The 16,500-nt window shown below is 33.0% G+C and overlaps 1 protein-coding gene across 1 annotated transcript in view; it reads left to right on the top strand.

The window, feature by feature from the left end:
- The first annotated feature begins 1,975 nt into the window (after positions 1-1,975).
- Positions 1,976-16,500, top strand: part of LOC136976076 (uncharacterized) — a 32,291-nt gene continuing 17,766 nt past the window's right edge. The window contains exons 1-4 of the mRNA XM_067271284.1: positions 1,976-2,330; positions 14,956-15,050; positions 15,175-15,356; positions 15,495-15,574. Coding sequence (XP_067127385.1) covers positions 2,122-2,330; positions 14,956-15,050; positions 15,175-15,356; positions 15,495-15,574 — 566 coding nt within the window. The 5' untranslated portion in view covers positions 1,976-2,121. The remainder of the gene's footprint in view (positions 2,331-14,955; positions 15,051-15,174; positions 15,357-15,494; positions 15,575-16,500) is intronic.

Genomic DNA, 16,500 nt, shown 5'->3' with positions numbered 1-16,500 from the left:
TTTACGTATTTAGAAGAATATGAGTGTGTCCAGTCAGTTTGTCTGTGTGTAGTTCTAGTACCTATACCTCATAAGATGTATAAGCGTATATTTCTTGGTATAAGCATAAAAATTTACATGGGCTCATTTCCGTCCTGGTAATTTAAAATGTAAGTTCCAACTAAATGAACTTCGATTGTATAAATTAAACTGCTGTGATTGATTAATTTGTTTATTAGTTTTTTACTAACAAAAATAGCTCGTGACGTGAGTGAATTTTGATCTTCGGGACGATAACTGAATACTGGTAGGTCGTGGGTTCGCGCCCGTGTTCTTCACGTTAGTAACAACTAAATAGGAGCCGGTTTCCGTAGAAAGTCCCGCGACACGGCAGGTCGGCACGTGTCGTGTTGCAGTAAATAAATTCATCGATCAAACTTCGTGGTGATGTTCCGAGATGCGCCAAACTAACAATAGTTTTATCGAGATAACTTTGAATTAATAGCGAGGTTGAGGCCGAAGTTTTAAACGCGAAAACGTGTACGTCGGACGTTCAGCGCCGCTTTCCTGCAAGCCTAGCAGTTTGACAATGGCCTTTGGAATATCAAGCATGATTCCGACTTTCCAAACACCATTGTCAAACTTCTAGGCTTACAGGAAAGCGGCGCTGAACGTCCGACGTACACGTTTTCGCATTTAAAACTTCGGCCTCAACCTCGCTATTATCTCAGGTGTTTGACGGGACAGAGGCTGGAAACTTCCAACTCCACCTTCCTATCTTCTCAAAATATTCTTGCTTTATTTGTAGACGATTCAGGAGCGCCTATTTTCTATTCATTTCGGTTGGAAATTCTGTAATATATTATGTACACGACAAGTTACAAAATAAAACATACATTTTCATCTCTAATTTCCCCATTTAATTACATTTGCATCCATAGTGAGTTTTCGCGTACTGTTATAAAAAACAATTTTTGAAAATCACTTTACGTAGATAAATTGCATTTGCCGATTTTGAATGTAAACCTATTCGGGTCAAAGTGCATCAACTTTTCCGCTTCCGTTGAAAGCACGAAAAGGAGAAACTAATAGAACGTATCTTTGTTTCTGTGATTAAGTTAAGTTAAAAAAAAATTGACTTTACGAAGAGCTCTAAAAGGAGTATCTAAATTTTCACCAATAAATCGAAATAATGGAAAACAATTTGGGTTTCCTTAACCTAAAATTCAACTAATTCAACTGGGCAACCGCAGGTTCGCGCCTGGCCACGTGGAGTTTTCTGGGCTCTACATGCTCAACACCTAAATAGGGAACAGTTTCCCATAGAAAGTCCTCTTGGAAGACAGTTTTCTTGTGTGCGTTGCCTCGTTCCATCAATCCAATCCTATAACTGAAAACCCTCAATAGATCAAAACCACACTCCAACTTTCTGTCGGCAGCGATTAGTCGAGGTCGACTGTGTAGTAGGATTTTACTATTATTATTATTTATTCTGAATACTTAAAACGGGAACAATCGCGTCATACCCGATCGAGTTTGGCCGGATGGCCGAGCGGTTAAAGTCGCAGCCTACCGCTCTGGGGGACTCGGGATCGATCCCGAGCGAGTCGAAAAATCTCCAAGAATTTTTCGGGGAGTGGTCCCGTCCCTCATCACCCGGCCGCCCTGTTGTGGACCTGGCCGAACCCATAACGGGCCTGCTAAACTGAGGCCTTCTTAGTGCTCACAGGGCGGAAAGAGTTAAAAAAAAAAAACCCCCGATCGAGTTCTACCGGCCTCATACGGTCGAACGACCATAAAGATCAGAAACTGAAGCAACCCTCGCGAGCTGGACATCCCAATATGTTGCAAGACTAATATTAAATAAATTGCCTCAGTTTAAAATAAGGAATAACAAAAATATTTAAATTAAAACAAAGTTTAAAAATTTGAATATCACTAAAAATAAATATTTCATATATATATTTCGGAACCAAATATTTGTCCACCAGGTGGCACCAAGTGTAGTTTGATTAAGAGTCGTTTGGTGTCGAGATAAAAATGAAAATATTTATATTTTGACGACAGAAGAGGAATCGGCGCTGATGATTCGTTTCTGATATATAAGTGGATATTTTGAATAATGAATTTAATAGAATTGAAATGGAAGGTGATACGATGACTTTGAATCTGTCTGGAACTGATGGGAAGAATCTGAATGCTTTGTTCATCATTAATGGCATCCGTTCCTCTCCATCCACTCTTTTAGTTGAAAATTTAAAGCTGGAGCTACCATTAGATAAGTTCGATTCCGAAACGGCTTCGAGGATCTTGCAAGATAATGGAGTGATTGATAATGATACATCAAGAGGGTAATTTTGAATGTTTTAACATAACTCTATGTACTTTACATTCAAAATAATAATGATGTACTTGTTTGCGTGTTAATGTGACGCGGTAAGAACTTGTCCAGATGATGCAGTCTCTGGGTAGGATCAAATCGTGCAGTGCTGAGAGAAAATGGGTGCAAAGTTTGCACCGTTTAGGCATCGATAAGTGTGCCCTAGACATGCCAAAAGTTTTTGTGTGAATAAGGAGCTGATATTGCTATTGAGCACCACTGGTACTCTTTTAGAATGATATGTCATTCCTATACAGTCTTTCCTTGACTTACAATGGGTTACATTCCAAAAAAAAACACATCATAAGTTAAAAATAAATAAATAAAAAAATAGGCTGTATGCAAGGTTACGTGGGTATTAATGTGAGTTTGGGCTATTGTTGATTGCAATAACCTAAACTCGTGAGCAATCACCACAACTACCATGCTTAGATATTATCTTAAGCTTCTCGTTGAGATACGACAGGGCATTTTACAGACATAATGGGTATACTGTAAAATACAATAAAATACAAGATACAATTTATATATAAAAAAAGTCTCAAAAAAGATCATTAATGCATCAGTAGAGCAACTTGAATTCAAATTCTAACCATTTTCCCATACTTTCACTTCGCTCATGTTGGCCATTGTACACTGTGTATGTTAAAACATTGCAAGTCAAGGAACGACTATACAAGTAAAAACCCAAATACCATTATTGATCCAAAATTCTTTATAAGATATGCCTCTTTGTAACTTGCTTCCTACAGTGCTTAATGATTTGCAAAATGTGATGTAAATTTAAAATCAAAATAATTTATAACAGTACCCTAAAATGGTAAGATTCAAGCTCCAAATGAGGGGTTTTTTGACTCCCAAATGGTAGACCTGCCTTGTATGAGCAGAAATCTTGAGGGAGCCAACCATACCCATACATGTGACCCTTTGCAAGATATTCACCTCCAAAGGTCAGTTTTTAACATGTACCAGTATACTGCCTATTCTCCATGCTCTTCATTGTCAAGGCTAGCTATCTCTGCCTTGACATATTTTGCATGTAGTCATGCGCTTTGGTGCAAGTGATAGTGAGCACCTTGGTGCCCAGGTGGGGGTGAGCCCCACACTTCTCTAAAACTATATAACATCAAGTATTTCACAACACAATCAAGCAGGCTAAATAGTTAAACGTGTTAGTCTTAGCGGAGCAGTGTAACTTGCGATCTCACATGACCCAATTTTGGGGGACTATCTTGTGAAGAGTTGCCTGTAGAGGTATGTTTCCTTTGACTTTTTTGCTCCTATAGGTAAGGTGTCTAGCTGTGATAAGGTCTTAAATGCCTTATTCAGAGCTTGAATTGATCCTAAAACAGTGTTTATATGCTTATATGATAGTGTGTTGCCAACACTAGATTATTTATTGACATATATTTAGATGTCAATAAATAGAGTTGGTACTGAATGATACACTACAACAAAATTAAACTATTTATTAAAATATTGTTTCTCATATAATATAGTAATAAGGTTAACAAATGTTTGAGAGGAATCTTAAAAAAAAAAGAGGACCAGTGTTTTTGGCTGAACTAGAAGAGACATAAAATTTTAAAGATTATTATTTTTAGAAGGTTTGCTCGTAGTTCCTTTCATGTTTTTGCTTGTATCCAGCCATACACACCTCTAGCAGGGTGTATGGCTGGATGGTCTATAACGAGCATGAAGATATATGAGAGCAGTTTTTGTTTTTTCAACCTCTGATGGTCCAAAAAACAAAGACAAGTGTAAATAACTAAATGAATTTACTACCAAAGGTTAAGTACAAACATTGTTACTTTTCGACATAATCGTCGTGAAGATAGGCATTTGTCATATCTGTGTACAAGCTTTGGAATCCCCTCTTCACAGAATGTTGCTGCCAGTGACTTGAGATGGGCCTTAACATTGTTTTGAAGATCATCATTAGTCTTGAACCTCTGCCCTCCTAGCCACTTTTTCAGTTCAGGAAAAAGGTGGAAGTCTTCACACATTAAGGGTTGATTTACACACAACAGTGACATGCTGGCACAGTGCAGTAAGCATCGATAAATATCACACATAGCCAATCAGAATTTCATGTACGACACTTGTACGATTGACAGAATACAGATCATGTGTCATAGATGAAACTCTGATTGCCTATGTGCGATATTTATTGATGTTTATGCACCAATTGGTCACTGTGCCGGCACGTCACTGGTGTGTGTAAATCGACCCTAAAGGTGTGTGAAGACTTTCATCTTTCAAACATCCACCCAGTTTGGAACTTTTTAAATACTCAACATATAGCCCCGATTTAGTGCTGAGCAACTTAGATTTAGAGCCATGATCAGGACCTCTGCTCCAAAGTCCTGGATTAAGGCATCCCTTAATATACTAACTTGTTAAATCTCTATTCTGTTTTTGATTTGAATGTCAGTCATTTCAATGATGTGTTTATTTCATCAAAAAAAGTAACATTACGTTTATATACCATATTTACTCGAGGGATAAGATTATAAATTGAAGGATCTTTCAATATATTTGACAAGATAATTAATATCTCTAACCAACACAGATGTTTTCACGAGATAATTGTCACTTTTTATTTCATTTTTCTCACGTTTTTTCATGAATGAAGATAATTCCATCTCGAGCTTCGTTTTTATGATGTCACTTTTATTTATATCGCTTCCCCATAAAGTACCCAAAAGGTACTTATTCGGGATCTTTCTTGAATTTTACTTGCTTTGTTGTGGCTATTTTTGTTAATACAGAAGTAACGCCGAAACTAACCAACCCCTTTATAACGCTGCATTGAAAATTGTATTGATTACGCGCCGGTTTTTTCTGTATATAAGATGATCTTGCATTTAAGACGAGGTATGACTTTAAAGATCAAAATAAAGAAAATTAGATTTGTTAATACAATTCTAATTTTATTTTGTTTAATCACAAATAAAATATTATCAAATGCATGTAAATGCACATATTGTCTCGCAAAAATTACTGGCATTTTAAACATTAAGAAAAATCCTGTAAAATTGACAGCCTAATTCGTTCATGTAAAGCTGGACAATCGGGAAATCTTTTTTGCCAATTCTTAACAGTCGAATCCACTCTCCATCGATTACACTTACAGGTTTCTCCGAATTCTGGTTTCTGAATAATCATCTGTTTTCACGTGGGAATGGATTAAAACTTATATCGGGCTCCCGTGTGATTTTGGAATTTCAATTTGGAATTCCTATTGCTATTCATTGCTATTCATCTTCTTCAATTACTCTTGACAATACGCAAGAACAATTCAAACGATCCAGATAAAATAGTTGTTTTTAAACACCAGAGGGCGATTATCCAGTAAAAAATGCAAATACAAATACATGGTTTACAAAAATTATTGCAAAAACACAAAGAATACTTCTCTTGCGCATATAGGACAACCTAGGTTTTTGAAACAGTGAAAAATGAATAAAAACCTTGTCTTATACACGTCTTAAATACAGTAAGTGGCTTATGTAATACTGGAGTTACTCTCGAATTGGTTATGAAATACTTTAATTGTTATAATGAAGGATTACATTTGAATCTTCTCTGTTTCAGGTTCTAACAACCTGTTTTATGTAGAGAAATTTTTACTGCAGTTAAGTATTTTAAAAACTAAAGTTTTCAATAATGCTTTTTGTTTTTTTAGACTAAGAGTAAAATAATTTGATAAGTTTGTTTACATTACATTATTTTGAAAGTTTTTGAATATCAAAGCACACTCGAATATCGGGGCTATATGTTGAGTATTTAAAAAGTTCCAAACTGGGTGGATGTTTGAAAGATGAAAGTCTTCACACCTTTAGGGTCGATTTACACACAACAGTGACGTGCCAGCACAGTGACCATTTGGTGCATAAACATCGATAAATATCGCACATAGGCAATCAGAGTTTCGTCTATGACACATGATCTGTATTCTGTCAATCATACAAGCAGGGATGGGCAACCTTTTTCTACGTAAGGGCCGCATTTCAAAACTTTTGAACTGACGCGGGCCGCACACAAGAGAAAAGAGGGGGGAACTGTTGGTAAATCACAATTCTTTATTCATATATAATTATAAATTAGCATAGGTATACTTAATATAGCTTCTGGCACTGATCTAAACGTAATATATCGGAAATATTTGGTTAAATATCAGTCACTGCTAGTTTTAAATTAGTTTCGATTGTCTGTTAGCCAGTTTCTTGTTTTAATTTTTACTAAATTCATTGCGAAAAAACTTTTCACAAATATAAGTTGTAGAAAATAACGTTTGAATTTTTGTCAAATATCTCATTAAGCTAGGAAATTGATATATTTATTCATAATTTATGCCATGCGGGCCGCAAAAAATATTACTGCGGGCCGTGGGTTGCTTATCCCTGATACAAGTGTCATACATGAAATTCTGATTGGCTATGTGTGATATTTATCGATGCTTACTGCACTGTGCCAGCACGTCACTGTTGTGTGTAAATTTTGAATATCAAAGCAAATAATATACAGTAGACCCCCCCCTATAACACAGTAGATACGTTTCATGTTATATGAATCCGTGTTGTACGAGTCACTTAAATACATGAGCCAATCACAGCCCAGCACATGTGCAGTTTAGGGGCTACGGTCGTTTGAAAGGTTTTCTTCCATAAAATTAATCGATTCTAGACTAATTTGACTCAACATTTCCAAAACACGTATAATTTTTTGGGAATAATCCATATAAACTATGCTATAGACAAAAAAATTGTAGGACTACTTACCAAGTGCGCACCGTTCGACGACGCCATTGCTTAAACTTGTTTTCGTCGCGGAGCGGATCAACGAACGGCGGGCGCGTGTTTCCCGATCAGCGAATTTTTCGCAGAAAAATAACTTAACTTTGGAGATATCATTAATAAAAATATAATTTTTATGGCCGTTGAATAATAAATGTTTTTTAGTAGGTCCAGTGCTCTTTTAAACTCAACAGTTTGTACAATAACCACTATTGGTCCAGATTTGACCAATCCTGTCGTGACATGAGTCAGCGATGACATTTTACCATGTTATACGAACACGATCGCAATTTTTTCGCCGTGTTATAGGGGGGTCTACTGTAATATAAACCAGAATACTGTAGTGTGATAGTCAAGTACAGGATGTCCGAAAAGTTACTGTGCAGTGAGAAATTTGTAATGACATTAAAGTTATACATGCTAAGGCAGGTGCTACTGTATGGACAAACTGGGCATTTGTCCAGGGTGGCACATTTTCATAAATTTATACAAAATTTTAAGGTGTATTATTTTTTAATTTATTTTTATTTGTATTACATGGCCTGAGTTGAATATTGATTGATGGAGCAAGGTATGGCATTTCAAAACAAAATGTTCTTCATCCTATGTGGAAGGTTAAAAGATGCCAAATGCATGTCTAGCCCCAGTGGCATAAACTTTATTGCTGGCTCTGCATACTGCATTGCATACAAGATCCATAAGTTTTGTCCTGTGTTTCCATTTTATGGTAGATAGTTTTACCACTCACTCACGGATGTTCTGGTTTTTAGACCACAGTTTCTGGAAGACTTCTTTGCCAGTAATCTCCTGTGAAAATAAGCCAGTTGGTCTCCAAACCTCATTCCTTGGATTTTGGGACCTTTGGGAGACATTTCCAGCATTTGCTGTAGGAGAAACTGCAATATCCTACATAAAACTTTACTGAAACCTTTTCTAATGCATGCTTTTTGGATATCCTGTACCATGTTAAGTGATGATTATTTATTTAAAAATGACAACCTACAATTATGAGAGGGATTTAAATAATAATAATAAAAAATATTTTAATTTATCTAATTGATATTTAACATTTTTATTTATTGTAGAATTTCCTCATTTCATAGTATGTTGATTCATAGTATTCCATGAGTAATAGAAATATGAATTGTTATGAATGCAATAAATAAATATTTTGCAGGTAATACTAGAATGTAATTTTATTAAATAATAATGCTTACAAAATTTGTTGCAAGTCATTTCCTAGTATGAAAAGGCAAATGTCATGAAATTATATAACTTTATTCTAAAATATTGGATTCTTTGAATTGTATTGCTTTGCATCATCACTTGACAATGCAATAATTGGGCTGCAATTAGAAAAAAATTATAGACCTATAAATTCTCACTGTTGTCCATCTATTCATCAGTCTGTCTCTGTCTGTCTTTCCTTAATCTCTAGAATGGAGTTAGGTAAATGAAGGATGAGACCAGATGTGGAAACCTTTCAGGCAGAAGGCCCCGATTAACTATATAAGAACTTCTGATGCAAACCGGAAGTCACGTTATTTCAGTCCAAAAATTTTCCCCCGAAAGGTGTTAGATAGCCGACCGACTCGACTCTGTTGTTAAAGGAAAAGTATGGAGTACGGGGGCAAGTCATCGCTAGTTTGAGGTGGAGAGAATTTGCAGCCTGGCGTTTTGACAATGTCACAATAAATAATTGCTCATTTGAGTAATTAATATATTGATAGTTTGTATAGAATATGTATTATTTTATGTAAAGAGATGTTTTAGAATTCTTAAAATATTCAAGAACAAATAATTGGAAAGCAGATGTAATTATATTTAAGTCAAAAATTATTTTTTAAATTTCATTAATCTTAAGATGCATGACCAATTTTTTCTACATGAATGCATAATGGGGGTCAATTTGACCGAATGCATTAATTTTATTATTTATTTATTTATTATTGGCAAATTCCGAACAGAATATTAACTTTGGTAATATATTTATTACTCTCACACATTATTTCTTTTTTATTAAGTATTTTTTACATTTAATAAAAATTAACAAATGTTTTAATATTAAAAATGAAATCGTGTATTTTTAAAACGTATTTTTTAAATGCATTGTTCACAAATACATCTGAAATGTTGCTTGTGTGTATAAATTGTAGTAGATAGAAATGTTGTTCCAATAAGAAAGCCTGTTGGAGAATTTGGAAAGACTCTAAAACACTGTTTGTAAAATCAATTAGAACAAATTGAACAAGCTCTGGAGGTGGATGAAAAAGTCTGAAAGCTCTCAGTTTACTGTAAATGGAATGTTGAACTCCATTAATCAGTATGGAAAGTAGTAGTGGATATATGTGTACATATTTTACATTAAGCCAAATGTTTGTCGGATTATATCAGGCTATATTACTTAATTAATTAATAAAATATTAATTTAATGATAATTATTAAATTTATCAAGAGATGCCTATCTTGAGGCCGAATTACTTAACATTTAATTACTAATATAGCCTGATATAATTGGCAATCATTTGGCTTTAAACTAACAATTGTGTTTTTAGATGTTGAATTTTTGATATACTGTATTTCTTTAGCTGCAAATTTTCATTTAGTGTCACGATCTTTTATATTTGGCATCGTCATTCATTCCAGGTCTTTTAGAAAATACCTTTTTCGTTTTGTAATTCCTTTGTGAAAGAATGTTAAGCTGCATATATAATACGAAACATATAGCAACTAAGTTAAGGAGATAAACACATTACTAAAGAAAGTCATTGGCTAGCATTTTGTTGACATTTGCAAGACAGTTCATATCATTTAGTGATATAAAATATCGTCACCTGACTTGCTTGCATTATAAGTTATAATTTGTAATTTCTTCTGTAATTGTTTTATCAGAGTGCATACTGCCAAGTAACAACAATTATTCTTTGTTACATAGCTCACAAGTGCCATTTTCTTTATAAAACCAGAAAATACTGGAATATAATGGTGTAACAGGATTTTCTTTCATACAAACAGATGTCATATTTATTTTGGCAAATAGTATCCACTAAGTCAAGTGGTATGCTAATAACAAAGGTTATTTGTTGTTATATTTTTATCACTGTTTCGAGTGATAGACATAAAGCTATCAACAATTTTAAAACTAATTTTTTGGATGTCTTCTCCAAATGTTCTGTTAATGTAAGAAATAGTATAAACAGCATACAATAGCTTTATGCCATCCAAAATGCCTTCACCTGTATTTTGCAGGTTTCTTACACGTGCTTTGAGTAAATGGGCATTTTCCTCAAAATGGTATTAATTATTTGTTAATTGTTACTGTTTCACTAACGATAAATGACTTTGTTTGAACGAACTCATATCAAACAATGCTAATGTATTGGTTTGTATGCATGTATTTGTAGTTCCTTTGTTATAAAAATCTTAAGGATATACAAGCTTTACAATAAGGATTACAATCATTACTACAAAATATGGCACTATAGGTCTTAACAATGAAATTTCAATTTGTAGATTTATATACCATGATAATTGATGAGGGTCAATTTGACTCCCCAGTATGCATTCAAGTGAATATAAGAATCGTTATAGCAGTTTTAAAAATTCCATCATAATTTTTTGTTTTGGTTGATTGTTTTGATTTATTAAGTCTAAATTTTAGCTCTGTTTTTAGTAACTTCAATCACACAGGAATACATTAATTGTATATGTAGACTTTATTATTGTATTCAGAAATGCATTTTGGGTTCTGTTAAAAGGTTTTAAGCAATAAATTTTTGTTTCAAACAAATAAAGAACTTAAGGAAAAACAAATTCAATAATGGAATATATCAATCAAAAACTATTCAAGTGGTGGAGATTCTGCATTGTTTGTTTTATTGCTATTATTTTATTCATTAGGAAATTTACTGTGGATGCTTATGACAAAAATCTTTTGCACTGCAATAGAAGAATGCATATAGAAATAAACATTGATGATGCTAACACAATCCTCTTACGAATACACCCTTTTCTTCTTTACACTGTACCAAGGACACTTGTTGCATTGTAACTGATGTTGGGAAGAGTCTCTTGATTTGGCGGGATACCCAAATGTCGAACAAGCCAATTCCAACTAGGAGTGTAGTGTTTCTGTTGGTAATCTGTATTTCCTAGAATGCGGATGTTTGTGTATTATCCTATATATTCCCCAAATATAAAAATCCTTTTTTAAATATATAATTTATCTGTAGTTCTCCTTTTTCTTTGCAGATTATTTACAGTTGTTAAAATATGTAATGTAGTATTTATCTGTTTATTAATACAATAAACTTTAATAATTTGACAAATTATATCAGGTACTAACAACTGGCCATAAAACTTAATTAATGATTGGAATTGGAACTATATGTTTTAGAATAATTTAGATAAACGTGTAAGTATAACCACAGTAATTATATAATTATATAAATTAAAAGTACTTATAGGAGGAATTTGATTTCTTAGACATTCCATAATAACCCAGTTTATATTTGATCTTGTTATACTCTAAAAGTATTTTACAAAAGTAGATTATACTTTAAGAACAGAAGTTAAGAAGTTCTAAGTCATTTGGCAGTGCAGTTTATAAAACCTTATAAGTTACATGAATTGAAATTACAGATTATACTTTTTGCAGACAGACGTATATTCTAATTTTGTCTTATAATCTGCTTGGCCAAAAATGCTTTTGATGCTACATACACAAAATTCAATAATGAATAATCATTACTATTACACTAGATTAGTTTTATCAATTAGACAATTATTGAATTTTGATTCCAATAGATTGGGGATTTGTCTGTATTTTCTTCACATTAGACTGGAAATATTCATCTGTTGTAAGCAATCTATTAGCAATGTTAACACGTGTACAAGTTAGAGAGCAACGGGCAACTGCATTTCTGAATTTAGATAAAGTAAGAACAAAAAGAATTAGACAGAGAAAGCATAAAGGAATTATCAGTAATGACAAATTAAATATTGGTACTTTGTTTTTATTTGTGTAAAATTCTGGGCAAATTGACTCCCTCTGATCCATTAACCAAAGTGTTCTTGTATGCCAACAAATATTAAGATATGCTTTGTTATCTTCTATTTCTGATAAACACATTTAATCCAATCAAACTGTAAAATTTAGATGAAGAATTGCTTACAATACGAAAGAAATTTGTTCCAAGGAAGTTATTTTAACAGTCTACTACGGAAAGTTCTATGAACATTTGAAAAATTAGAAAAATAGTTCGTTATAGATAATGGTTTTAGAATTAGTTTTTCACTTTGTTAAGATACTTTATGCAGTTAAATTCAAGTTTAAAGACCTTGCTTTTTCATTATATTTAGAAAGCAAATGTAATGATGATTTGTTGAATTTGAAAGCACTCAAAACAGATTTATTATATAAATTTAAATGTTTTTAACTTCTTTAAAACATTTTAGTGTTTGCTTTTTATATTTTGTGAAGTTTCTGAATTTTCTGGTTTTAATTAATTTGAAACAATATTTTCAAGGTAAATTACAATGGTTGGAAAATTTAAAAAAATCTCCAATCGTTATCTGGAAGGAGTATTCCGTGTCCTGCCAGACCAAAAGAACGTCATCCACGTACCTTAAGTATATTAAAGGGTAAGCCGTGGTGAGGGGAACTTAAAGACTCTGTGTTCAAGCTGTCTCGTGACAAGTTCTGCTAACACAGCTGACAGCGGCAAACCATCGGCACTCCCTGCTTTTGTAGGTAAACTCTTTCATCAAAGCAGTAGTAGTTACCTGCACCTTCTATTGCTGTTTTCCTGAAGCATGCTTTGTGTTCAATTTCATGCTGAATGTTGAAATAAGCAGACTGGGGTTTTTATTGCCACTTTAATAAAAATATCGCCAAGTGGTAATTTTGGCACTATGTAGTGCAACCCCTGAATTATAAAATTTAAGGTTAGAAAACATCTTTTTAAATTGTAACAGAAGACAGAGAGAGACTTTAACCACATTAATGTAGAATTTAATTTTCATTTTAATTAATTTAAAAATTACATTTTTATTTATTTATAATTAGTCTTGATAAAGAATAAAAGGCTATTTTTTTTAATTGTTTTTTAAAATGATATTGCATAGTCACTAGATGATTAAATTTTACTTTATACTCACAATATTATATTTCTTTGCTACAATCTATTTCTAAATATTGCAGATGTGAGCCAATACTTGACACCTTGGTTGTTGAAACACTCCTACAATAGGTTCGAAAGTAGGGTTACTCGCAACTCTTGCGCTTCTGTCAGGATGATGTGAGAGGATAGAGTTGTAAGAGGGTAGTGGTGGCAGACACAGAGATGTACACAAATGTATAGAAACAATCATGTTTATTTTAAAAGAAAAATTCTTACAATTATTTGTAGCGACACTTGATATGGATGGGAGTCCAGATGGGAGTCAATGATTCTGGTGTTCAGATGGTGATCGTTCAGTGGATGAAAACTGGGAAACAGAGATGATGAATCTCCAAATGTTGGATAAGTGCAAAGGGTTTGGTCGATCTCTGGATGATGGCAAATTGAGAACGGAAAGTTTGATCCGGAAAACAGATTACCCAGTGGAGATGGAGGATCTCTTAGGGTTGGATCGGCAACATGGCAGTGGTACATGATGGCAGCTAACACACAATTCAATGATAGATCAACAGCTTGAACATCAACTTCAGTGATGCTGATGACTCACTTTGTAGGTACCCTATGGCAACTTCTAGACATTGGTGACTCATCTCTGTCCTTGGGGTCATTCCCCTTTATATGATTTGGATGTGAAATCTATGATTTGGATTGGTCAAGATATGACTTCCTGTTGCACTCATTGGCTCCCACTTGTTGCTAGAGACCAAGTTTGGATCGGAGGGGATGGATATCTCTCTCATTCACATGCCGGAGTATAAAAATTCAAATTAGTAAAACCTAGTTTGAGCTATAACAAGATACAGTTAGTTTGTTTCATTGATAAAAAATCTATAGTTGAACTATCTCACTAATTTAATTATAATTTAGTTAATAATGTTTATCTTAATTAATTTAATTACTAAACTGGTTGATTGTAAATTAATGTACTTGGAATCAGTCTGAGTTTTAACAAAAATAGTTAAATATAATAATAAAATATAGAACAGTTTTTGCTTTACTTTGTTCTCAATTGATTTTTGTTATGAAATAATAATAATATGAAAAATTTACATTTAACACTTTTTTTTTTAAAAATAAAATCATACCTTTTATAAGGAAGCTGCTTTACTATTAGAATCTGATATATTTCTCTCTTAATCTCTGAGTTATGTTGATAAATTATGATAATGATATATATGTATATTGATAGCAATATACCTGAATTTCATATCTATATAAATTTATTATAGTGCGGCATTAATCTAAATTTAATAGATTAAAATAATGAAAATAGATATCAATGAAGGGAATTCCAAAAAACTGAGTTTTCTTCACTGATAACTGTAATCTGATGTATGTATGCCTTTTTAACAACGAAAATAGATATTTTTGGTTAGAATTATGAATAATAATTTACGAAAAGAAATAGTTATTTATAACAAATATGCTAAAACATAATTTAAAAAACTTTAAACATTTAAATTAATTATTTTTATCTGTTTGAATATTTTATGTTAGCTGTTTAAATATTATTGAAAATTGTATATAATGTATAAGAAATTTGGTTAATTGCATGATTAAAAAATATATAAAACCTTCAATTTAATTTTTAATTTAAATTTTTCTCGTTTATCAGATTAGTTTGTGTTCAAGGGCAAGATAAATCTGAAACTTTAAGTAGATTGGAAAATGTTCGACTTTCTGTTTCAGATTTACAGAATACATCAGATGGTAAGTAATCAATATAAGCAGGAATTGTTTGTTCACTTATATTATATCAATAAAAATTTATTTCTAAAATATTGTATCAGATGAATCTTGTTTAGGATTTTATAGTAAATGTTATTACTTGTAGATTCTTTATTAAATGCTTCTGAAATTATTATGGCTAATGATGATCAAGAGGCATCATTTACGATTGCTGCCGATACTATTACGCAAACTGTGGCACCTGCTTCGTCAGAAGTTGATGTTTGTAATAATCAACAAGTGTCAACGGAAAATGGATCATCTAATGTTTTACAAGAGCATCCAAAGGTAAAGTATTGTGGATAACTTACATGAAATTGTTTAAATTTTAAATTTAAATTGCTATAATTGTATATCTTTTTGATGTTTTAGTGATATCAGAAATTAATATGCTTACATTTAAATTTTCACATTTTTTTGTTAAAGAAAAAAGGGGGTTGGCCAAAAGGAAAGAAAAGAAAACAAGCAACGAGTGAAACGGCTGCTCCTCGAGCTCCTACAACTGGGTTAGTTTCAATCATTAGTTATTTATATACTAACTAAAAATAGTATTTCTCAGTTATAGTAATACAGTAAAACCTGTGTAAACTGGAATTGCACTGTACCAAATTCTTTTCCCATTTTGAACAGGCTTAAGTGTTTTTTTTTCTAACTATTCCAGATAAATGTCAAGTTATATTTATCTCATAATAAAATTGCTTTTATTACATATAAGGTGTGGCTATTAAATAACAATACTGGTTGCAAAAATGTGATTTATTATTACAATTGTTATTTCCTTCGATTTTCTCCCCTCCTCTATCTATAGCAGAGGTGGGCAAGCAAGAGTTCAGTGGGAGCCAAAACATAGGTTTTGCAAAATGCATGGGAGTCGTAGTTCTGTACTATTGTGGCGGATAGTATGGTAAGGCTGGGAAGGATAGCACTTTCAGCAAGAACCACATGTAATTAAAAAAGAGCCGCTCGTGGCTCTCGGAGCTGCATTTGCCCATGCCTAATCTATAGTCTGCTGTATATGAATTTTCTATTGTTGAAAGCAGTGCTGAAAGTTATCAGATACTATCTGATTTAGTAGGACTTCAATGTGGATTTTTACTTTGAGAAAAAGTAAGTCCCATGGAGCTAAGTCCGGCAAGTAATGTGAATGGTCCAACACTGGGACCTTCTTATCAGCCAGTTATTGGCTTTACAGACAGATGGGTTCGAGCATTGTCCTGATGAAGAATCCAAGTATTGTTCTTCCACAGATTGGATTTCTTTCTCACTCATCTTCTTAGCTTAACAAACATTATTACTTTGATGTTCAACTGTCTGACCTTCTGGTACCAATTCAACTGCATTGTTTTGTTTGGTTTCTGCCATGACGGGGAAACCCAGTCGTTTGTCATCAACATTTTCTCAACCCTCAACAGATCACTTGTACCATACAAAC

The sequence above is a fragment of the Centruroides vittatus genome, unplaced genomic scaffold (assembly GCF_030686945.1).
Source record: "Centruroides vittatus isolate TY-2023 unplaced genomic scaffold, ASM3068694v2 contig_1109, whole genome shotgun sequence".
Classification (NCBI taxonomy): domain Eukaryota; kingdom Metazoa; phylum Arthropoda; class Arachnida; order Scorpiones; family Buthidae; genus Centruroides; species Centruroides vittatus.
This window is presented reverse-complemented; position numbering and strand designations above follow the sequence as displayed.